The 26,059-nt window shown below is 41.2% G+C and overlaps 2 protein-coding genes across 2 annotated transcripts in view; both read right to left on the reverse strand.

Annotated features, from left to right (window-relative positions):
- LOC143983672 (uridylate-specific endoribonuclease D-like) overlaps positions 1 to 2,542 on the reverse strand; it is a 35,095-nt gene extending 32,553 nt beyond the window's left edge. Inside the window, exon 1 of the mRNA XM_077483650.1 lies at positions 2,384 to 2,542. Coding sequence (XP_077339776.1) covers positions 2,384 to 2,453 — 70 coding nt within the window. The 5' untranslated portion in view covers positions 2,454 to 2,542. The remainder of the gene's footprint in view (positions 1 to 2,383) is intronic.
- Positions 2,543 to 9,600: 7,058 nt separating this feature from the next.
- LOC143983673 (uridylate-specific endoribonuclease D-like) overlaps positions 9,601 to 26,059 on the reverse strand; it is a 59,907-nt gene continuing 43,448 nt past the window's right edge. The window contains exons 6-7 of the mRNA XM_077483651.1: positions 12,870 to 13,012; positions 9,601 to 9,766 (exon numbers count right to left, since the gene is read on the reverse strand). Coding sequence (XP_077339777.1) covers positions 9,655 to 9,766; positions 12,870 to 13,012 — 255 coding nt within the window. The 3' untranslated portion in view covers positions 9,601 to 9,654. The remainder of the gene's footprint in view (positions 9,767 to 12,869; positions 13,013 to 26,059) is intronic.

Genomic DNA, 26,059 nt, shown 5'->3' on the forward strand with positions numbered 1-26,059 from the left:
GGTGTAAATGTACACAATTGGAACTTGATACCCTGTACAAAGTTCTACAGAGTGTGCAACAAATGGGAATAGGCCAGTCAGAATTTTCTCACTTCAAAGAACAAAAGAGTTAGCAGGCCTATGTAGAAAATGTTTAACTCCTGTGAGTTGAATTGATTTCCAAACAAGAAAGTCTGAGGGCAATGCTTATTTTTATGTCTATATACCATGCTACAAAACATTTTACATTGCTTTAGTACTCATGTTTATAAAATTTTAGGGATATACGTTCAAAAAAACATTAGTAAATATTTCTATAGTGAATGAACGATCTTCTTTAAAAGCTTCAGGTATTTTAAAAGCGGTCCTTATTGTCCCTGTGGCAAAGATGTCTAAAGTGGCAAGGATGGCTAAAACTAAATTTTGGGACCCCAGATAAAAACATTTTTAGAAACTGCAATATGCATGTGGTGTTTTTTATTTAATAAACATGATTTGAACAGCTTGCATTTTCTCTTTAAATTAAGCCTCGTGATGTAGTACAACCACTCGATAATTTCTTGGGTGATGGTCAGGGGATAGGTAATTACTGCTGACTATGGAGTGACCACTATTGATGGACATATCAAAACTGCACTACTGAGAAGTCACCAGGTCTACTTTTTTTTTTTTTGGTAACATAAACATGAACTTCATATTTTATGTACCATGTGCGTACAGACTTCTATGTTCTTCTTAAATGTTTATCGGGCTAATTTTAACTATTTTGCGCTTTTTACAGAGCTGGTTCTCTCTTCTTAAAAAAAAATAATCCCTACCTAATGAAACCAATATGTTGGATGGACCCTATAGTAAATATTTATTTGTAAAATAAATACTTTAACTATAGAGGCATAACTCAGTTAGATTATTTATTTTACATTGTAATTGACCTGTCCTTTCCAACAAAAGAAACTGGACTTCAGCTTTTAAGAAGGCTTGTAATTAGAGAGGTGTGTTCACTTTTTTTATTTGAAAAATCGGGGCATCGTTGGCTGCAGCCGCTGATTGATAAAAGTTCTCCAGTATGTCCCTTTGACAGAAGAGGATCAATGGATAGACTTCTGTTTAGCAGGGATGGCCACACACTTATAAAACTTCAGCCAGCTCCTGCTAAACCGACCAAATTTTGTTTCAATGGTTTCTATTAAATGATTTAGTAAAACAGTAAAGAGCAGTTGGTAGAGCAGCAAACAAGCCTTGCTTTCTCCAATTATAACAAATGAACAAATACACATATAAACATATGTGGGGATGAGCACCGACTGACAAGAACCAGACACAAAGGTCAAGTCTGTCATGTGTTATGCCCATTATTCCCAACACTATACCCAGGGGTGTCTGGATTCATCATAGTGGAGGGAGGCAAAAAAGAAACAAACAAACCAACCAAATTTTGACCAGTGTATGGCCAGCTTAAAGTGGTTCAAAAGGCAAAACATTCCACTAGTTCTTCTTCCCCTCCTCCCCACCACCCCTAAGCACTTACCTGAGACCTCTGACAATCCAACCCCATCCATGCCAGCAGTCTTGCTCACCTCTCCTCCTGGATTCAACTGTCTTCACTGAGAGCAGCGGGAGCCCTCCCGCGGCTGTCAGTCAAATCCTATGAGAAGGGAGCGGAAGGCATGGCCGAGCCACACTGTGTGTGTCTATGGATGCAAATGCGCCAGCACAGCTATGATCCAGTACCACTCAGATCGCTATTGGGGAACTCAGAGGGAGAAGAAGAGGACAGCATTGGTGGGGACCATAAAAAAAAAGGTAAGGGGCAGGCTCTGTGCAATATTGTTGCACAGAGCATGTGATGATAACCTGTTATTTTATTTTAATTTAAAAAACTTTGGCTTTAGAATCCATTTAGAAACCTCAGTTGGTCTTAGAGGTAAATGCACACTTGCTAGGTTGGTGTAAAATTCACACCCTATAGTAAATAGTCCCGTAATATGTAACGTATTTTTAACAATAACATTGCTCTCGGTTTACCACATGTGTTTGTACAATCATTGGATAGGTTAACACTGTAGCACCTGTGGAATCCAATTACTTCATATACAGTCTAGTCATAGGATAAAAAAAAAAAAAAAAAAAAAAATATATATATATATATATATATATATATATATATATATATACATTCTTTAGTGTTTAATCTATTTGCAACGTATCTGAACAGACAATAATTACATTTAAAACAAGACATTGATTTGCAAAACCTAAAAATTATAAGAAAAGTACTTGTCGTACAAAATATGTAGCATTTCCTAAAATCCTATGGGTACAAAATAAACATTTTCAGTATCTTATACTTAAAAAAAAAAAAACTCAAGCTATAGCAGAAATAGCAGTATGTAAGAAGTCTCACTCGGTTGTGATAATGTGGTTCCATAGATCACTGAAGGGAAGATGCAGAAGAGAACAAATGTGTCCTTCATCGTGGATGTGTCATCAACCAGATCCCTTAAAGCAGTAACTGCAAGTCCTTTATAGAGAGCATCAGTGACGTCATGGGGCGGAACATACACAGACCATCCCTGTATGGCTCATAATCTTACTTAGATTGAGTATAATGAACAAACTTCATCTCCTTATTTTGTTATTAATTCAGATTTTTCTGATGCCTACAGTAAATAACAGTTTTTCTCAAAATAACAAAAAATAATTAATTGATTTCAATATGATTGATGCCAGAACGTACAGCTAGACCTATACTCCTGGCACTGCCACAGGACACATGCAGCTTTCATACACACAAGCCAAAGTGTCATTTGTCCGCCCCTCCTCTCCCCTTCACAGAACGCCTTATATCCTGTGAATAATCCAATGCGAGAGGACAAACGAAAGTGGAGCTTAGGAGTTTAAAGCATACCTGAATGCAAAACCTTTTTTTTTCTTTTTTGCATACTAGTACACTAGAAGATTTTTGAATGACCGTTCATACGGATATTTGTATCATATTATATACAAAAATTCTCAGTGCATTCAACAGCTTGATGAAAAAACACCTTCACATTTTGTTTTCTTTTTAACATTCAATTTTGGATTGAATAAACTTTACCAAACAATAGCCACATACACTGTTAGAAATGTGTTTGTTCAAGAAAAAATTTCCATCTTGCTCCTTCAAACGTTCTCGTCACTGCAGCTGAAATTGAATAACGAGTTTGCCCACATGTGATTAAAAATTTGAACAAATGGTCTTAAAACAAGAAATTTTTAATAAAATTCTACTAGTGTATAACCAGCTTTTGTTTTAGACATATTGGAGAGGGATTCTAACACCTGTCTCATTTTTATTGCTGTCTGTGTCCCCCCATTATTGAGATTCACCCTCTCTGTTTGTCCTGCTTACTGCAATCACTGAAAATGAAAATGGTCACCAGAACAGGAATAGAAAGGAGACACTAGTCCTGGTGACCCTGGTGAAACTCTGGATTCCCTAATGTAGAGGGATTTCCTCTAACTTCTAGTTGTGGCTATGGAACAAGAATTGAGGGGGGAGATAACACAAAAAAAAACTGACAGAAGTTATGACACTTTGTTACTTTACCCAAAATGAAAAATAAGGTTTTGCCTTTAGTTATAGATTAAATAGCTGTCAGAAGTATAACATTGGTACTTTTAGGCATTGATTAAATTAGGATTTTTACAGTACACAGGAGTGATGCAAATCTGGGATAAACATCATTAGAGGTAACTTCTTTGTACATAGCAGTAGTAAAAAAAAAAACTTTTTCCTGAAGTTCGACTTTAAATGAAACATGAATTAACTTGAATTACTCTATCTAGCATCATCTACTTTATTTTTTTATCTTTTGGCAGTGGACACTGGACAGGTCATCCTAAGCAGTCCGACTAGCTGAAGGCCACCAGTCCAGCATTTGGTTGAAAGTGAATCTACAAGTAGTGAGGGCAGAGGATCAACCTAGCAGCAAAGCAACTATCATTTTCAGAAGGTGTTTGTAAAGACAGACTATTTTGAGGTCAGCTTTTCACCTAGACCAGTGATGGTGAACCTTGGCACTCCAGATGTTTTGGAACTACATTTCCCATGATGCTCATGCACTCTGCAGTGTAGTGGAGCATCATGGGAAATGTAGTTCCAAAACATCTGGGGTGCCAAGGTTTGCCATCACTGACCTAGACCTTATGGTAATGCATTTCGAATGGCACCCCTACGCACTAAGCAAATGCACCTTCAATGTAGGTTTATTGCAATGACCCACTACATACAGTAAAGTATTACCATGCATTTTGGTGTACTGCATCTGAAAAAATAGCAAACATCTGTTTTTTACTGCATTTGCTGCAATAACTCAATGCATGGAATAACAGGTTCATTAACACAGCACGGTGCAGCACAGACATCTACTTAAGGACTACAATCTCAAATCATTGAAATCCATTAAGTATGAACTCTACTCAGACATACAAATAATTTACTGCGTGCTATATTTTTAATATTATTATCCCATGCATTCAAGATCTTGGTTCCCGAGACGCAGTGTTTCCCACCGCTGGTCAGCTTGAACTTTCACCTGCAGCTGCCTTTACTCCCAGGAGGTATCCCACTGGACATTATGGATTCATTGATATGTCTGTTTTAGTTCCATCTTGTAATTGTTTTTAACCCTTCCTTATCATTAACCTCCCTGGCGGTATTCCCGAGTGTGGCTCAGGGTGGATTTTTAGTACCAAAAGCGGTAACCCCCGAGCCACCCTCGGGATCGCATTGCAGGAGCCGGGTACAGTTACTTACCTTGTCCCCAGAATCCTGCAATGTCTCCCCACACTGTGTGTGAGCGGTGTCTCTGCTCAATGTATCACAGCGCCAAATTTCCATGAAAAACATTGTACCACTTTGAGCATCAAAAATCTGAAATAATCATACCGCCAGGGAGGTCAAAATGTTTTAATGTTTTGCTTTGTTTTTCCTATAGAGTGTTCTTCCCTCTTCTGAAGTGCTGCTGCGATGCATTAATCACATTTCAAGAGCCAGTCGTGTACTGTTTGTTAAAGTGTCCATGTTATCCAGAGCGCCCTATTCTCCATCCTCCTTACTTTGCAAAGGGAATCGTCACTGAGCTTTAGTAAATAAGGTTAAGACACGTTAACTTTAATTATTCAATTATGTGCAAGAAAAAGTTGTTTTTTTTTCATTTGCCTTACACTTGATTAGGTACATATAGAGAACATATGGAAGATTCACATTCCCAAGTGAACTGCATCTTCTTTTTTTGTTCACATAACCTGAGGAAGAACCCCTCAGACTAAAGATTTTCTATAGCGCACTAAAAAGAAAATGCATGATTCGTGCATTTTTGTGTATTTTTTATTTAATTCAGTTGGTTTGCTTAATTAACATGCAGAAATGCATGCACGTGCTAGATTCCCATTATTAAAAAATATGCAAAGTGAAGTCAAAATGTGTGAACTAATCACAGTTATTGTGAAAGAAATTTTGAATTCTGTATAAAACTGTACCCCATTTTGTATGCTTTGCACACTGCACTCATATTTTGCACACAGCACTAATAGCGCTTTGTACACAATCACCCTATTCTATTCACATTCTTTAGACCAGGGGCCTTGAATTAAAATTTATGGATGTCCAGTCAGCAAAATTTCCTTCCAACAGAGGTCCATATCTTGTCTTCAGCATCGTAGTCCCATTTACATCACAGTCCACCTCTTTAAAGCAGTACCACAGTGTCCTTAGTTCCCCCTCACATCACTGTCCCCCTTTACTTTAGTGTGCCCTTTACATCACAGTGCCCCATTACACAACACAGTACCCCCTTACACAACACAGCACCCCTTAACACAGCGTCCCTTAATGTTATACAGCACCCCTTAACATAACACAGTGCCTCTAAGGCCGCGTACACACGCGGGGACTGTTCGCTCAACTTTGTCCGTCAAACAGTTTCAGCGAACAGTCCGCTCAAAATTAGCATGGACGGACTTGCCCACACACGACGAACGAACAGTTTGCTGAAACCGTGCGCGATGACGTGAACGGCACGTACGACGGGACGGAAAATACGACGTCCTATACACTGCATTACAACTTTCGGCGTGTAAATCCTTTCTGAGCATGCGCAGAACTTAGTTTGACGAACAAGCCTACACACGAGGGGACTGTTCGCTGAAACCAAGTTTCAGCGGACAGTTTTTCGGAATTTCCGAAAAACTTTGTTCAGCAGACTGTTCGCTGAAACTGTCCGCTGAAAGCCCACACACGGGCGGACTGTCCGCCGAAACACTGTTCAGCGGACAAAGTTGGGCGAACAGTCCCCGCGTGTGTACGCGGCCTAACACAACACAGAGCCCCCTTTAATTAAAGCCTCACCTGCACAGTCCTACGATACCTTTGGCAGGGCAGAGGGTGGAGAGCTGCAAAAGTTATTATGTTAACAAGCAGGTGATTACCCGGCTTGTTAATATGAAAAGTCTCCCTCTTTCTGTCCCCATATCTAGCACCGAGAACAGCGAGTGGGAGACTTTTCATATTAACAAGCTGGGTAATCACCTGCTTGTTAACATAATCACTTGGGCAGCTCCTGCCAATCAGTCCCAATCTGCAGCTCCTTCCACCCCCCTGCTACTGTAAGGATGTAGTGGCTGGGCGGGAGGCCCATGACAGGACACCCTCCCATGGCAGTGGCACAGCCGTTGTCTAGATAGGACTGTCACACGGTCTGCCATTTAGTGACCGCTGCTTACTTTGAGTGGTAGCACGCTCATTGATTGGTAGTTAGTATTCAATACATTACATATCATACAACAGTGAGGTAGGACACAGTAGGTGATTCCTGAGTGCAGTATGTGTCCCCTGTATTTGTTTAAAACATGTTTTGGCATGGAGGATATTACTGACTCGTATTTTGCTTCTCTTGTATGTGTTTTGTAATGCTGGGTTAAGTGATAATGCTGGGTTAAGTGAATGTACTTTGGCTTAGGTTCTATACACTTTAGTCAAGATTTTGTAGTCCATTTCTTGATTGCAGTTACTGTTTGATGGTGAGCAAAGTAAAAGGTTCTCTTTACTTGTTATTTAGTAAATGGCAAACCCAGGTAACACTCCCTTCTCCCCAAGCAGTCTGACACACTATCCCTTTTTGGATCATAGGAAAGCATACATTGTGAATGTATTAATGTAATATTTAGTCCTAGAGTTTGGGTGTAAAAGGTTTAAGCGTCTCAATATTCTCTAAAACCCTAATATTACTAGCTTAGAATCCGCAGCCATTTTTTTAAATTACATGGCCAACCCAAGGTGCCTGCAGCGTTTTGCAGCCATCTTGCAATTATAAGGAGCTATGTATATATAGATATGAGCATAAATGTGTGCATAAATATAAAGGACACGTTCAGTGAGAGAAATATGAAGACTGCCATTGCTGGTGTTTTTCTGAATGATCTGCTGTCTGACTAACTTAGATATAATTGAAGTAATTGAATAAGCAAGCCAGGCCATAGGCTTCATCAGTAGGAGAAGTTAATGGCAACAGCATACGTTGGCTCTGCTTTTTGCCACATCCCTCTCCATAGTTGTGTCTCCTCTTTTGTTTATCTGTGACAATATTGAAGCTCTGATATCATCTGAATGTTCTATGCATGTTTTCGGTCTGACCTGAGCTTTGTTTTAAACTATGATTTTGCTTTAAGTCTGATACTCCATTCTATCCTATCTGCACTGTCAACTGTTCCCAGCTCAGTGATCTTGGGGGCCGTGTTATAGGAATTGCCCTACAGTCAATTCCATCTCTGCCATCAAGAGATCTTTGTGATGACCAGGTACACCTGTGCCTTGAGTCCTGTTGACAGTCTCTCCTTGTCCACACTGATCCTGAGCCTGCACTCTGATCTTCGCTTTGCCTGTGTTTCGTCATGTACTTTTGAAGAGCACACGCTATGTGTTTATTTCAATTTAAAGTTCCTAAAGCCACAGTTGGGTTTTAGGGTTAATTATGGCAAATTGTGGTTTTAGTACCAGTCTAGCTGGTTTGCATTGGGTTCTCCTTGGCTATAGGTGTCGCTGTCACCGCTGGCAAGTGTGAGAATGCAGTTTAGCTAGGCGTATTGAATGCCATTCTTTCTCGGAACCAGCCCAGTGGGAGTGTCATCCTGCTGTGCATTCTGGGAAAGGGTATTTAAGGTACTGACATCACGTTCTTCTGGGTTCCGGTCCAGAAGATCTTTCTGTCTGTTTGTTCCTGGTCCTCCTGACCAGCCCCCGTGGCTTTCATGGCCTGGGGTTTGGATCCATCTAATTCTGAGTCTCGGGGCTGGCTAGCCCGAGGCAAAGTAACTGAGAGGAGGATTCAAAGGTGGTCCGGTGCTGTCTCATCTGTGGAGAGGCCCAGCAACTGGAGAAGCACCCAGGGGAGGACTCTTCGGGAGAAGGCCATGCATAAGGCTGACTCCTCAGAAGGAAGGACACTAAGTATATCTACACTCATACGGTATCGCCAGACCGGCTGCGAGATATTGGTACCATATGATAGCTCTCTAAATTTACCTAAGTCCCTCAGTTACATCCAAGTCTGTGGCAGAGACTTTGTTCAAGTGTTCTACATCCAAGTCTGTGGCAGAGACTTTGTTCAAGTGTTCTACATTCAAGTCTGTGGCAGAGACTTTGCTTTACTTAAACACTTTATCGGCTGCTAGGCCTAGTGAGAGAAGGTCTATCCGGTAGCTGTGAGAATCCAGTTGTGAACGGTAATTCTCTGATTTTTATAGTGAGAGATTTCCTATCTTTTGCAGTTCCGAAAGTACCTGAACTTCCTACCTAACCCTCTACCCTTCATTGAGAGACTGTTTTGTCTACCTTTTTCAAATAAATATCCTAAAGAGTGGATCCAGTGTCAGTTTCTACGATTCTTTGGGCCATCTACCATGGGAAACCCCTAGATGAACACGAGGTCAAGAAGTTAACGGTAATAAACCCAGCAGCTCCTTCGGGGGTCAGTGCTACAGTCAGATTCAGTGACCTGTCAGAATTTGTAATGGAAGTGACGTTCTGTCGCCGCCATACTACACCCAGAACTCGTCCACAGTAAGGATACAATGAGAAGGTGGCAAGCGGACATCTTGTTACACCCACCGGAGCCTGGCATTTCACACTTATTGCAACCACTATACAGAGCTTATATAGTGACATTCAGTGTTTTTAAATCCATCTGAGTGTTTTGACGTTGAATTATAAAAGCAGCGGTAAGCCTGCTGATCTCGCCAGTTTGCTGATCTGACAGAACAATGCTAATTTTACAATTCATCATCAAAATGGTCATATGGATTTCCAAATACTCTATTTCACTATATAAGCTCTGTTTAGGGGTAAAAATAAGTGTGAAATGCCAGACTACAGTGGGTGTAAAAAGATGTCCGCTTGCCACCTTCTCACTGTATCCTTACTGTGGATGAGTGCGGGGTGTAGCAAGATGGCGGCAATGGAACGTCACTTCCATTTCAAAATCTGATGGGTCGCCTAATCTGATGAAACACCTGCACTTGACTCTAGTCTTGTCTTGTTTTATCAGGTAAGAATGTTACATGCAAACAGATGAGTCAAGCATATTTTTGCAGAAGAAAGAACTTTAATTTTCACATTTTAGCCACAGGTTCTTCCTATTAAACAACAGGATAAGAAGATCCCACATATCTCTTGCCATTTCCATAAGTCGTGTTGGCCCAGGTGTAGGTTTGAATCTTAAGGGTCTTGCCTCCCATTGTGACAGTGCATCTAAAAAAAATAGAAAATGATAATTTAAGAGTATATAAACCCCAAAATAAAACAATATATATTGCAGCTTACTAGTCCTTGATGAGGTGGCTGCATTCAATTTCTTTTTCCAAAGCTATTTTTTATAGATAATCCAGTAAATAACATACTTCTGGTACCTGGGTGGCTTTGTCACTCTTCTACTTTATCTATAGCGGGAGCCATGGTTGTCAACCTAGTCAGCTCTCCTGACATGGACTACAAACATGTTCTTATCTTTTCATCTCCATTATATGGGGCAGAGCAAATGGTAATTTACAGAAAATAGCTAAGAAAGAAGATATTCTTCTGTGCAGCACACAGGATATGCAATTGTGGCAAGAGCAAGGTTTTTTTTCTTAATTTGCTAAAATGATCTTAGTTTAATGGGATTTTAAGGGTCGTTTTTTTTATTTTTTTAAATAACAAACATATCATACTTACCTCCACTGTGCAGCTCGTTTTGCACAGAGTGGCACCGAACCTGCTCTTCTGGGATCCCCCAGCGGCTCTTGTAGCTCCTCCCCACATCAGGTAACCCCCTAGGAGAAGCGCTCTCCTGAGGGGGTTACCTTGTGGGCTTGCTCCCGAGTCCAGCATTCGGCATCCATAGACGCCAAAAGTATGACCCCTGGTGCCCGCATCATTCGATTTGATTGACAGCAGCGGGAGCTGATGGCTGTGCTGCTATCAATCTATCCAATAAAAGCTGAGAATCCCAGGCAGAGAGACAGCGCGTCCCCATCAGGTCAAGTTCCAGGGCTCAGGTAAGTAACACGGCGGGTTAAGAGGCCAGTCACTGCCAGGTGTTTTTTCACCTTAATGCATAGGATGCATTAAGATGAAAAAACACAAAGGTTTGCAACCCCTATCTAATGTTTTGTATTGTAATTACATGCATTCAAAATTGCAATCAGAAAATAATACATTTTGTTAATGAGGCATCTCTAAAGAAAAAAATCCTGTTACCATGGTTGGATCACGATTTTGTCTACATCATTGTGTATAGCCAAACAAATCATACTTTGTTTTCTTGCAATATTGCAATTAATGATAACATAATACTGATGTTTGCATAACCACTACTAGGTATGGTAAATGAACTACCGTAAGTAATCAATATAGATCATGAGTAGATCTAGACCATGAATTTTACCAGTAGTGGTAACCATGACATGACATGACATGAGTGTTTAAAAAAAGAAACTGTATGATTCTTCTTAACTTAAAAGTTAACTTTAGTCTCAACTTTTTTTTTGCTTTGGAAGTGGTGTGGAAGGGTTAAATGCTATGTCAACTTTTTACTGCTGTCTGTCACTATTCGGGAAACTTCTCCTTACTGTCTGTCTACTTCATGTCTGTCATACAGAACAAGAAGTTCGGGGAAATCCCTAAATAATGAAATAAATAAATAAGGTTAAGAATTTGTGTCAGAATTATATCGCAGTCTGCTTCCCTATTAGCAAGAGTGCGCCTCACTTCCTACCCAGATGTCTAGTATCAGACAAAACAGTAATATAGAAATCAATTCTAAGAAAATATTTAAAATCTGATGTAAAATGTCCCAAACGGGGACACAGATAGTGTTTTAAACCCAAAATAATTTGAAAGCCTACCCCAATCTATTCTATTCTTTAAAAAAAATACGTTTTGGCCAAAATTTGATTTAGAGGATAAAATAATAAATAAATAAATGTCTGCAATACATGCACATTTCTCCATGTTTTATCACTTTTAAAACACTATAAATACAGAAATTCAGTAAATTCACAATTTTCTGTAGTGAGATGACAGCACAGTGACTCTGCTGCTCTGAAACCCAAAAACAGCAATAACAGTGCTGCCTAGTTCTTCCATAGAATTACAGAAAATCACCCCCCATGCATTCACTATAACTCCATCTCTTGAACCTTGTTATACTTAAAACCCTTCATTTTTGTTGGGGTAATGGCTTTATGACCCCGGATCAATTAAATTCCTCCTTTGTAGCTGAACTTAACCATCGGAGCCTTGTTTAACTAACACACTATCTTCGGTCTATTCCTAATCTCTCATGACATTTGAAAATATATGTCTTTTAGACTTCCCAGGACGATACTCTCTATCAACAGCCTATTACATTAGTGCCATTCCCCCCCATCATATATTGAAAATTGGGAGGGGGAGCTCACACTCACTCTCCTCAAAACAGACTGATCATATGCTATTGTTTGCCTATAAATCCTCCATTTCCATAAAATAGGAAGCGAGCTACAAGTTCATCTCCAGGTGGTAGAAAACCAAAGTTCTACTATACTGCCTCTACCCTAACATACCCCCCCCCCCCCGCTCCCTCATGTTGGAAGTGTAAATTGCACACTGGAAGCCTCCTTCACATCATTTTACTTGAATTTTTTTCATTCATGAGGAGCATTTACCACAGACTAACAGCCATTGTCTTATGGGATGATCTGATTGCCTACCTATTTTGCTTTACCCTCGTCCCCACCAAGAAATCTCTACTTATCCTCCTTCTCAATGCGGCAAAATCCTGCATCCCTGCCACATGGGAACAATACTACTCCTCCCCCCTCCCTTGATGGACTAGTGGTTCTTCATAGTTAACAATGCAATGCTCATGGAAGATCTCACCTGTATCCTTTATGATAATGAGCAGAAATTCCAACACACTTGAAATTTTTCGATATACTTTCAATAATATTCTGACTACTCTGACTAGAATTTCTGTAGCCTCATCATCTGTTGATTTTTATCCATCAGTCCTTCCTAATTTGACCACTCCAGCCGTAACAAAGGGTCTTCCACATGGAGTTCTCTCCTACCCCCTTGCTTCCTTTTGTACCCAAAGTCCCTTTACCTATACCTCTCATTTTTTATTACCCCTCTTCTTCTCTCTTTAGATTACCTAAGCCCCCCCCCCCCCCCAAAAAGACCTCTCTGTGTGAAAAAGGTTGAAAAAGTCTACTCTATGGTGACTTGAAGAATGAAAAAAAAATTCTCCACAACATATATCTGGATAAAGCCTGTGAGTCATTCATAGGAAAAAAAAGTGAATATATGCCCAAAGAACAGATGGGATACTTACAAACTGTCAGGGCGAGTCACATAACACAGGGTGAAAACTGCGAGATCAAACTCAGGACTGCTTCCAACAAACAACGAACCGATGCTCTTCAGGTAGTTTGACCACTTAAACTGAAATCCATATACATCAGGATAATTTGTCCACTAGAAGAAGATAGATAATAAAATCAATGTTCAGTGTTGAAAGAATTTAAAGCCAAGCACAAGCGAAACCTTATTTTTTCATTTCAATAAAGCAGGAAAGGGTTAGAAGGAAATAATTAGATGTCAACTGGCATCTGTGTCCCTAATCTCCTTGGAGACACCTTTCCCCGTGGGGCACAAAAAATCCCCAAAACACAGTTTTAGCAGAGAAGGGTTAGAATTTCTGACAATGTTTTTATTGTTGTCAGTGTCTCCCAGTCTGTGCTATTCCTTGTGTAGGCTTCTTGTGGAATGGAAGTGCTGGAAAATCTCTCCAATAAGGTTACAGACAGAAACAAAAACCTGAGAGAAAATTATCTGCATAAAACTTGTGAAAACTTGGTTGGAGTTAAGCCGGCCATAGATGATTCAGTTTTTTCAACTAACGGGGAAAAAAAACTGACCAGTTTCCCCCATTCACACATTTGATGTGGATGAGGAAATCCTTTCTGCTGTGTCTTTGTATTCTTTTTTTTTTTTCACAATAAAGTTTATTGTAAAAGTAAAGGAAAAAATTAAATACAAAGAATGATAAAGTATATAAAAGTACCTGGTATGCAAATAGACAGCAAAAGGTAAAATGTTACATCAAATATACACAACTTGTGATGAACAAATGAGGTATGGCATAACAAATGATACTTATTTGTTCTATTAAAATTAAATCCATATAATTGGGAGTAAACAGAAGTTAAACAAGAATTCAAAGTTAGTCAACTGTTATTGAGGAACAATCAAATGACACGTGAAAATAGCTTTAAGAAGGTTTATAAAGACTTACTTTAATTTTTGAGGATAGGAATGGATGATGAATATCGAAGAGGAGTATTGTTTTATAAAGTAAAATGTGGGTAAGGGTGTAGCTCTTAAAAGTAAATCCACCTGGAGTTTTAATTAGAAAGGATTCTTTTAAAGGTTTCAGATAGAGTGAAAATATTCCAAGGTTTCCATCTATTGTGGAATTGAGTTTCTCTTTTCTTAATCGTACATCACGGGACACAGGGTCATATTAATTACTACATGGGTAATAGGCCACCTTCAGGTAATGGACACTGGCACACCCAAGACAGGAAGTCCCCCTCCCTATATAACTCCTCTCATTGCAGGGAGTACCTCAGTTTTTTCGCCAGTGTCTAAGGTGTTGGTCACGGGTAGAGAAGTTTCAAAGAAAAAGCTCCGCCAGGATCCTTTTTGGATCTAGGAGCTATGCAACCAGAACCGTCCAGAAGGCATTGATAAGGCAGAGGAATGGTACCCAGCCTCGTCAAAGGTACAAGGTTTTGCCCATAATGCTTCTCCCTGGAGAGCTGGACCCAGTGATCTGGTCGTTCTTCTGAATACCTAAATGTTTTCTGGCAGGGTGCTATATGGGTCCAGGAAAGAGGACCCCGTAAGTGGGGTCCCAGTCCCTGAAGTTCTGTCATGACTTGGCCTGCTGTGATGGGTGAAGATTGGGTCTGTCTGGTCTTCAGCAGTATCCTACGGTGGGGATAAGGTACATAAAGATAATCCTAAGGAAAAACCTATGTATTTCTTCTATTTATTCAAGTAAATGGTGTCCTGCCTATGTTTCACCAGTAGAGAGTGTGACAGCTCTAAACACATGCCTGATGTATTTACCTTACCTCACAGTGTAACAATGCTCAGTGTGGCAGCAGCTCTGGTTGAATCCAGCAGCCTCTCCTCGCTCTCTAGCCATTAGAGGGGTTTTAGGGGGGTCACCCATCTACCAGCGATCCCCAAAATGGATTTTCCCACATCCTGTTCCCCTCCCCCCCTCCGGCGGGCTTGTGGGCATGCACATCCTTGTATTGAATAGGATATGATTGGCGGCGGGGCCAAGACGCAAGCCGGCATGCACATGGGTTTGGCGTGCACGTTCCTAATGGCACAGAGCGGGCTGAAAGTTTGAAAAAGCCTCACTCTTTGGGCTGAGAAGTCGACAGTGCACAGAAGCGTCAGGGCATGTAAGGTGGTGGCTCCAGGCACTTCCTAAGGGGGCACATTTACTTAAAGCATCAGGCTGGGCAAGTGATAGCAGCATATAGATATATACATCTGTTCATGTACTCAAGCTGAAACGAACTTGGGTTCTGCAGCAGGACAATGATCCTAAACACACCAGCAAGTCCACCACCGAATGGCTGAAGAAAAACAAAATGAAGACTTTGGAGTGGCCTAGCCAAAGTCCTGACCTGAATCCTATTGAGATGTTGTGGTATGACCTTAAAAAGGCCGTTCATGCTCGAAAACCCTCTAATGTAACTGAATTAGGACAATTCTGCAAAGATGAGTGGGCCAAAATTCCTCCAGGACGCTGTAAAAGCCTCATTGCACGTTATCGCAAACGCTTGGTTGCAGTTGTTGCTGCTAAGGGTGGCCCAACCAGTTATTAGGTTTAGGGGGCAATCACTTTTTCACACAGGGCCATGATGGTTTGGATTTTTTTTCACCTTTAATAATAAACACCTTCATTTACAAATTGCATTTTGTGTTTACTTGTGTTGTCCTTGACTATTGTTTAAATTGGTTTGATGTTCCGAAACACTTAAGTGTGACAAACATGCAAAGGAACAGGAAATGAGGAAGGGGGCAAACACTTTTTCACACCACTGTATTGCTGGACTAAGGCTCAACAGGTGATGCGTTTGGGTTAGTACCTCTGCATTTGTGCTTAGGACTATGGGCTCCCACAGAGGGGGCTCGTTTGCAGCAAAAGGGGTCACAAAGGCATCAGCTTCAGGATCTGAGGTTCCTGTGCATGCATCCACAGTACCTTCCTCTTTGGAAAGACCCGATACAGCCGGCCAGCATAAGGCATTGGACCTCAAGGACCTAAACCAGTTGCTAAACATCTGTTCTTTCTGGATGGAGTCAATCCAATCAGTAGTCTCCACCCTAAGGGGGAAAGAATTTTTGGCATCTGTGGACATCAGAGATGCATATCTACATGTACCTATTTTTCCCGCTCCCCAAAAGTTCCTACAGTTCGCAGTAGAGAATAACCATTTCCAATTTGTGGCCTTACCCTTCGGGTTGGCTACTGCCCCTCAGATATTCACAAAGGTGCTAGCTCCCCTCCTGGCAAGGCTAAGGACCTGGGGTATAACAGTGATGGCATATCTAGATGATCTGCTGTTAGTAGATCAGTCGGTGGCTCGCCTAAATCAGAGTGTATCCACCACGGTGAAGTATCTGGAACAAGTTAAGCCCATACACACTATCAGATTGTCTGCTGAGTTTTTCCTTCAGATTTACCAAAACCATGTAGTAGAAGGGCCTGCCTGATTGCATACACATTGAAACTCCTAAGGTTTGACCTCATATTATATGGTTTTGGTAAATCTGAAGGAAAAACTCAGCAGACAATCTGATAGTGTGTACGGGGCTTTAGGGTGGATCTTAAACTTCGAGAAATCAGCCTTACAGCCAGTAAAAAAGCTGGAGTACCTGGGTCTGGTCATAGACACAGCCCAGAGAAAGGTGTTTTTTCCCCAATCAAAGGTCAATGCTATAAAGGAGCTGGTCCAGCTGATCAAGGCAAGGAAGAATCCTTCCATCCACCTATGCATGAGATTATTGGGAAAGATGGTGGCTTCATTCGAAGCAGTCCCATATGCTAAATTTCATTCAAGTCTGTTACAAAACAGGATCTTGTCGGCTTGGAACAAGAAAATCCAAGCCTTGGACTTAACGATCTATCTGACCCAGGAAGTTTGTCAGAACCTCAGTTGGTGTTTGGTAGCCAAGAATTTGCAGAAGGGGAAATCCTTTATGCCGGTTACTTGGAAGATTGTGACAATGGATGCCAGTCTTTCAGGCTGGGGAGCAGTCCTAGAGGAGGCCACGGTCCAAGGGAAATGGTCCAGGGTCAAGAAGACCTTGCCCATCAACATCCTACATCCTAGAGATTCGGGCAGCATGTCTGGCTCTATGGTCCTGAACGTCCAGGTTACAGAACCTGTCTGGATGCCATCCGACAACGGTAGCCTACATCAATCACTAAGGGGGGACCAGAAGTCACACAGAGGGAAGAGAACCATATTCTGGTTTGGGCAGAGAATCATGTACCTTGCCTATCTGCAGTTTTCATTCCGGGTGTGGAGAAATGGCAGGCAGATTTCTTAATTCGTCAGCAGCTGTTTCCAGGGGAATGGTCTCTACACCCCGGCTGATTTCAGGTGATTTGCCAAAAATGGGGCACCCCGGATGTGGATCTATTGGCGTCCAGGTTCAACAAGAAGTTAATCAACTTTGTGTCAAGGACAAGGGACCAACTCGCATGTGGAACAGATTCGTTAGTGGTCCTGTGGGATCAGTGTTCACTGATTTATGCGGTCACTCCAGTACAATTGATACTGCAACTTCTTGCTGAATAAAGCAGAAGGGGAAGCCAGTAATTCTGGTAGCCCCAGCGTGGCCCAGAAGATCCTGGTATACAGAGATCGTAAAGATGGCAGGGGGAGACCCATGGTCCCTTCCACTGCGCCTAGACCTGCTCTTGTAGGGTCCAGTATTCCATCCTTCCTTACAAACACTAAATTTAACGTTTTGGCTATTGAAGCCCATATTCTATAAAATCGGGGGGCTTTCAGATTCTGTGAATTCTAACCTGATTAATGCTAGAAAGCCAGCCTCCAGAGTAATTTATTATAGGGTCTGGAAAGCCTATGTCTCTTGGTGTGAATCCAAGAGATGGCATCCCCGGAAGTATGTCATAGGTAGAATTCTTACCTTTCTACAGCTGGGAGTAGAAATGAAGCTGGCCTTGAGTACTATCAAGGGTCAAATCTCAGCCTTATCAGTGTTCTTTCAAAGACCGCTTGCTTGACTTTCCCTAGCCTCCCTGGCGGTATGCCCGAGTCTGGCTCGGGGTGAGATTTCAGTACCAAAAGCGCTAACACAGAGCCAGTCTCGGGATCGCATCGCAGGATCCATGTAGCGGTTACTTAGCTTGTCCCCAGGATCCTGCGATGTCTCCCCGCTGTGATCTGCAAGCCGCCGTGTCTCGCTCCATTTACAGTGCTGAGCTCCGTTCCCTGCAAGTGTTGCGACGCACGGGGACGGAGTTCGGCACAAAATTCAAAAAGTAAAAAACACAGTATAGATATAGTATACTGTGATCTTACAGATTACAGTACTGTATCAAATAATTACACAGCCCCTTTGCCCCTAGTGGTTTGTCCAGTGTCCTGCATACATACAGTTTTATATTATAAATACTATTCTTTCTGCCAGGAAACTGGAGATTGTCCATAGCAACCAAAAAATGGCAGTTTACGTCAAAAGTACTTTTAGACCAGCTAGAAAACAGCGATAATAAATTAGAATCACTTGCAGAATTGAGCGATAGTAATTTGTGGGGAAATTCATCATCAAACTCTTAGTAATGGCAGAGACAATTCTGCAACTGAGCAGATTTCTGTGTTTTTGATTTGATTACATTATTGAATAATATTTATTACCATTATATTATTATTTGTTATAAGTATTTATAGTTATTTATTATATTATAATTTATGATTTCATGTTTTAAACTTTATCATGCCAGGGATGTATACTAGACTCTTGTTTGGACAGATTTAAGTGAGTTACTTCTAAGAATTACAGGCCTACAATATAAAACACCAAATTTCCATGCAAAATAATTGTACGTCTTTCAGCACCTAAAATCTGAAATAATCACACGGCCAGGGAGGTTAATCTGGGCCTTTATACAGGGGGTAATGCATATAAATCCACCAGTCAGATCCCCTCTGTACCCATGGGATTTGAAACTAGTTTTATTGGTATTACAAAAACAGCCTTTTGAGCAGATACGTCATATTCCATTAGTTCTATTTACAAGGAAATTGTTTTTTTCTGGTGGCTATCTCTTTGGCTAGAAAAGTATCAGAGTTGGCTGCTTTTTCTTTTAAGGGGCCATATTTGATTGTTCATAAGGACAGGGTGGTGTTGCGACCTCACCCATCCTTTCTACCTAAGGTAGTGTCAGGTTTTTATCTGAACCAAGATGTTATCCTGCCTTCCTTTTTTCAAGAACCTAGTTCTACGCAGGAAAAGTCTTTGCACTCACTTAAAGCGGGATTCCACCGTTTCTAACGTTTTTTTTTTTAAGGCATAGTGAAAATCAATATTATGAAGAAGGCTAACACTTACTTCTGTTGTTTCTGGCATCAGCAGCATGCCTTTGTCTCCTCCTAAATGACTTTATAAAACCGTCTCCTGACGGTTTCCATTTTGCCTGTGGGCATGTGAAGCCCACAGGCATCCTCTTCCGGGAGTGTGTGATGCTCAAATACCAGCATGCACCGCCCGATCTATAAAAGATCCCGCGCATGCGCAGTAAGCGCAATATCGAGCGGCGTCAATATCGAGCTCCTGGGGAAAAAAAAAGGTCCCAGGAGCCCATGCGGCAGACCGGAACGAGTGACCTGCCGATTAAGCCCCGCCCCCGTTCCGCATCGGCTCCTCCCCGTTCCGGAATTCACTGTGGAAGGAAATTTGAAATAGAAAAAAAACTAAAGAAGACAGCTGGAAGGTAAGGGGGTTACCAAGCGTTTAGGGAAGGGGGGATCACATAGCCCTGGGAGTGTATTTTAGGGTGGACCTCCGCTTTAATGTAATGAGAGCAGTCAGAGTCTATCTGGAAGCAACAGCTCAGATACGTAAAACTGATGTTTTATTTGTGCTGCCAGAAGGTCCCAGGAAGGGCCAGGCAGCACCAAAGTCTACTATTTCTAAGTGGATTTGGCAGGTTATTATCCAAGCTTATGGTTTGAAAGGGAAATCTCCTCCCTTCCAAGTTAGAGCGCACTCTACCAGAGCAGTCAGTGCTTCCTGTGCAGTGCATCACCAAGCATCCATGACTCAGATCTGCTAGGCTGCTACTTGGTCTTCGGCCCATACATTCACCAGGTTCTATCAGGTGGATGTAAAAGGGCATGAGGATGCCGCCTTTGAGCTCAGTGTTCTGCAAGCAGCAGTATAGATCCTCACGTCTGATGGCAGCCATTTTTATTCTGTGTCTCCCTCCTCTCAAATGGCATTGCTTTGGGACATCCCATGTAGTAATTAATATGGCTCTGTGTCCCGTGATGTACGATTAAGAAAGTAGGATTTTTATAATAGCTTACCTGTAAAATCATTTTCTTGGAGTACATCACGGGACACAGAGGTCCCACCCCTCTTTCTGGGATATATGTATATTGCTTTGCTACAAAACTGAGGTGTTCCCTGTAATAGAATGGGTTATATAGGGAGGGGGACTTCCTGTCTTGGGTGTGCCAGTGTCCATCACCAGAAGGTGGCCTATAACCCATGTAGTAATTAATATGACCCTGTGTTCCGTGCTGTACTCCAAGAAAAGGATTTTACAGGTAAGCCGTCATAAAAATCCTACTTTTATTGCTATGGTTTCATCTATTTCATATATTAGTTTGACCTTCAGTAACCAGTCTTTTATTGTTGTTGTATTTCTGGTTTTCCAGTTCAGAGGAATCAGCACTTTGGTGGCATTAAGTAAGTATCGTCTTAGGGAGTTTTTGTATTTTTTATAGGAAAGATCATTGACATGTAGTAGGTAACAGGCTGTGTTTAGTTCTAGTTGGGTGTCAGTGATATGAACTATCCAATTTTTAATTTGTGTCCAATAAGTTTGATTGGTGTGCAGTTCCACCATAGGTGTAGGAAGGAGCCCCTTCCTTCATTGCATCTCCAGCAAACGTCTGACTCTGTAGGAGACCAATTGTTTCATTTTGCTGGTGTGATGTACCACTGAGTGCGAATTTTAAAAGAGATTTCTTGTAAACGTTTGCTTAAGTATCATTTATGGGTAAGCTTTTCCTCATTTTGTATTCTAAGAACAGGGAAACTACCCTGCCCCCAGAATACACAGAGCTGCAATCAATAGCCTGCAGCGTTGAATGAGCGTCTAAAATCCGACAGGGTGGTTGGAGCAAAAGTTGATTGGTAGATCGACTTCTGTTCAACCACAGTGGCTGTACATGGATCAAAATTCAGCCAATCCTTGCTGAATTGGCCAAATTTTCGATCCATGTATGACTAGACTTTAAATGAAATTAAATAAAAAGCCTTCCTAAGGGGAAAACGACTCTTTACAGTAAGTGGTCTCTGGGAAATGTTCGGTTCATAAGGAAACTGTTACTAATACAAAAGAAATGTCATGTGTGTATTCCAGAAGCGTGACTTCCACTTTTTTTAACCAGTAGCCTACGACGTACCCTAAGAAAAGGATTTCCTGTGACTAAAGTCTATTTCCTTCTTTGAAATTTCTGTTCAAAAAAGGAAAAAAACTGGATTCATAAGCTAAATACTCTTAACAAATGGAATAAATGTTGAAATTGATTAAAACTTTTTTGGAAGATAGTTAATGGCTAATGTAATTAAAAAAAAGGTTCTATTGTATCTGTGATTTTATGGATAGGTAAACATGATTACAAATTTTCTAGTGTATATTGTGAAAATTCATTATTGGTGATGTTAATCTATTTAAGATATTATGTTTAAGGTAAACATGATTGATAGAATGATTTTATCTGTGACTGTACACATATATAAATATGATTGCCAGATAATTAGTGTATATTGCATTCATTTATTAGGGTAACGTCAATAAAAATATTAATATAATAGGTCGATGGCATTTACGTAATTAACCGCTTGCTGACTGTATACCATAGATATACGGCGGCCGTGCAGCCTCTCTGCGCAGAATCACGTACAGGTAAGTGATTCTGCACTTCCGGGTCTGGGGTGCGCATGTGCTCTGCCGGCGACCGGCTCCCACTGTGATTGGATACAGCGGGAGACAATCAGTGGGTCCGGCAGACCCGATGTCCGCCGGGACCCGCCACCCATTCCCAAGAGAGGCAGAACAGTGGTCTACCTATGTAAATAAGGCAGATTGACTTTCTGTTAGTGAGGAAAATAGAGATTTTGTGTTTCTGCTTCCCACAGTTAAAGCGGAGTTCCACCCAAAAGTGGAAGCTCTGCTTATCTGCTTCTGCCCCCCCCTCCGGTGCCACATTTGGCACCTTTCTGGGGGGTGGATACTTGTCAAAAACGGATACCCGCTCTGACTTCTGTGTGAGGGCACCATGGCAACCTCCGTCATTTGCGGCCTTTCCTCCATCCCACTGCTGCCTTCTGGGAAACACACACAGGTGCCAGAAGATAGCGGGACAATTTAGAAAGTGCAGTGCGATTCGCACATGTGAAGTAAGAAACAGGCTGTGAAGCCACAAGACTTCACTTCCCATTTCCCTTAGTAAGGATGCCGGCAGCTGTACCCAGGTCGGCTTCAGGTACCGACATTGTGGGCTCCCTGGACAGGTAAGTGTCATTATATTAAAAGTCAGCAGCTACAGCATTTGTAGCTGCTGACTCTAAAACATTTTTTAATACAGGTTCTTTAAAGCACATTGCCCACAGTTAGCAAGAACTTTTGCTAACTGTACACATTTAGTCCTTTGATCGCCCCTGATTTTAACCCTTTTACTGCCAGTAACATTAGTACAGTGACTGTTGTGTGTACTAGTTGTGGTTGAACTAGATGGACTTGTGTCTTTTTTCAACCTGATTAACTATGTAACTATGACAGTGCATATTTTTTAGCACTGATCCCCAAAAAAGTGTCAAAAGTGTCACTTAGTGTCCGATTTGTTAACCGGAATGTCACAATCCCACTATAAGTTGCTGATCACCACCATTACTAGTAAAAAAAAAAAAAAAAATCCATAAAAATATCCTATAGTTTGTAGATGCTATAACTGCACAAACCAATCGGTTATTGGATTTTTTTTTTCACCAAAAACATGTAGCAGAATACATATTTGCCTAGGTTAATAAAGAAATTAGACATTTTTTTCTGATCCAGAAGTATGTTCTGACTCCATGGTCCTGGTCCTCCTGACCAGCCCCCAGAGGCCCTCATGGCCTGGGGTGTGGATCCATCCATTTCCTAGTCTCGGGACTAGCTAGCCTGAGGCACAGTATCTGGAAGGAGGATTCTAAAGTAGTCAGGTGCCATCTTCCGTTTTGGAGAGGCCCAGCAACTCAACATGCAACCAGGGGAGGACTCTTCAGAAGAGGGCTGCGCACGAGGCTGGCTGCTCGGTAAGAGCCTGGAAGCTGAGCTGTAAGGACACTAATTGAATCCACATTTTTTACGGTATCGCCGGACCAGCTGTAAGATACTGGTACTGTAAGAAAATTCCTAATTTCATCTTTTGGTTACAACTAAGTTCCTGTGAGGGACTTTCAGTGTTCATCTAAAGTTTTACAACCAGGTCTGTGGCAGAGACTTTGCTAAGCTAAAATCACTTGTTGGCTGCTAGATCCACAATCAAGGGTTTATCCAACAGTTGAAGTATCCAGTTGCGAGTGGCTATTCCCTGGATCATCTAGAGAGAGACATTTATTAAGTGTCAGCAGTTTCCAAAAGTGCCTGAGCTTTCCTACCCATATCCTCTATTCCCAACTGAGAGACTGAGTTTCTGTTCAACGTTTTATGCAAATAAAAATTCCTAAAGGAATTCAAGTGTCGGTCTCTGCAGTTATTGGGCCATCAACCTCGGGAACCCCTAGACAAGAACGACAAGCTACGAGGTGGAGAAGGTATACGGTAAGCCCAAGAAAACCAGCCGCTCCTTCGGGGGTCAGTGCTACATATACTTAAAGATTTTCTTGGGATTTTTTTTTACTCTCTTTTGCTATGTGCCTTTCGTGTTCTATCTTAGCCACCCTGATTGCACCCTTACATTTCTTGTTGCATCCTTGGTATAGTTGGAAAGCTGATGATGATCCCTCAGCCTTGTATTTTTTGAAGGCCTTCTCCTTTGCTTTTATATGCATTTTATGTTGGAGTTAAGCCACCCAGGACTTTTATTAGCTCTTTTAAATGTATTTCCCATTGGGATGCACTGGCTAATACCCGTATTTAATATGCTGTTAAAGCATACCCATTTTTCTTCTGTGTTCTTTGTTCCTAAGATTTTATCAAATGTAGTACCTTATAGCAAGGATCGTAGTTTACGAAAGTTGGCTCTTTTAAAGTTCAGTGTCTTTGTATTGTATTCCCCTTATATTTCCTATTTGTGAGAGTTATACTGAAACTAATTGACCTGTGATCGCTGTTTCCTAAATTGTCCCATATTTCCACATCCATGATCAGGTCTGTATTGTTGGTAATCAGTAGGTCTAGTAACATTTTGTTTCTAGTTGGTGTATTTACCATCTGACACATGAAATTGTCCTGCAAGACAGTCTGGATAATTAAAATCCCCCATTATAATGACACTTCCCATCCTTGCCACTAATCCAAACTGTGATAGGAGGTCCGCCTCCCCCCTGCTCCCTCTGGTTAGGGGGCCTATAGCATACTCCCAGTATTACTTTCCCTTTAGGTTCCTCCATTTGTAGCTCTACCCATAGGGATTATACCTCCTCCCTTACTCCCTTAGTGATGTCATCTCTCACATTCACTTGTACATCATTTTTGATATACAGGCACACCCCCCCCCCCTTTTTTTTACACTCTCTATCCCTGTGATATAGGGAATACCCTTGAATGGTTGCCAGTAGGGATGAGCCGAACACCCCCCGGTTTAGTTCACAGCAGAACATGCGAACAGGCAAAAAATTTGTTTGAACACGCAAACACTGTTAAAGTCTATGTGACATTAACGTGAAAAATCAAAAGTTCTAATTTTAAGGGTTAATATGCAAGTTATTGTCATAAAAAGTGTTTGGGGGCCTGGGTCCTGCCCCAGGGGACATGTATTAATGCAAAAAAAAAGTTTAAAAAATTTAAATTTTTTCAGGAGCAGTGATTTTAATAATGCTTAAAGTGAAACAATAAAAGTGAAATATTCTTTGTACCTGGGGGGTGTCTATAGTATGCCTGTAAAGTGGCACATTTTTCCCGTGTTTAGAGTAGTACCTGCAAAAAGTGACATTTGTAAAAGAAAAAAAGTCATTTAAAAGTACTTGCAGTTATAATGAATTGGGAGAAATCAAAAGTGCTAATTTTAAAGGCTTATATGCTTGGTATTGTCATAAAAATAGTTTGGGGACCTGGGTCCTGCCCCAGGGGACATGTATCAATGCAAACAAAAAGTTTTAAAAAGGGCAGTTTTTTCGGGAGCAGTGATTTTAATAATAGTAACATAGGTGCATAGTTACATAGTTACACAGTTAGTCAGGAGGAAAAAAGAGTCCATCCAGTTCAACCATAAAAAAATAAAAAATAAAATAAAAAATATCGTACAATCCCATATACCCAATTCTATACCCACAGTTTATCCAGAGGAAGGCAAAAAAAAACAGCAGGGCATGCTCCAATTTGCTACAGCAGGGGAATCAGATTTTCCCTGGATCAACTTTACCTATAAATGTTAGTGCCCAGTTATATTATGTACATTTAGGAAAGTATCCAGGCCTTTCTTAAAGCAATCTACTAAGCTAGCCAGAACCACCTCTGGAGGGAGTCTATTCCACAGTTTCACAGCTCTTACTGTGGAGAAATCTTTCTGTATTTGGAGAAGAAATCTCTTTTACTCTAGATGTAAAGAGTGCCCCGTGTCCTCTGTATTGACCGTAAAGTGAATAATACCAAGTTCACTATATGGACCACTTATATATTTATATATTATATATTTTTGAACATGTTGACCATATCCCCTTTTATTCTCCTCTTCTCAAGAGTGAATAAATTCAGTTCCTCTAATCTTTCCTCATAGCTGAGTTCCTCCATGCCTCTTATCAGTTTGGTTGCACTTCTCTGCACTTTCTCCAGTTCCCCGATATCCATTTTGAGAACTGGTGCCCAAAACTGAACTGCATATTCCAGATGAGGCCTTACTGAACAGGGGCAAAATTATCTCTCTCGCTCTCTCTGGAGTCCATACCTCTCTTAACCACTTGCCGACCGCCGCACGACGATATACGTCGGCAGAATGGCACGGGCAGGCATATGGGCGTATATAT

The sequence above is a fragment of the Lithobates pipiens genome, unplaced genomic scaffold (assembly GCF_037356315.1).
Source record: "Lithobates pipiens isolate NorthernLeopardFrog02 unplaced genomic scaffold, aLitPip1_a1.2 Scaffold_16, whole genome shotgun sequence".
Classification (NCBI taxonomy): Eukaryota; Metazoa; Chordata; class Amphibia; order Anura; family Ranidae; genus Lithobates; species Lithobates pipiens.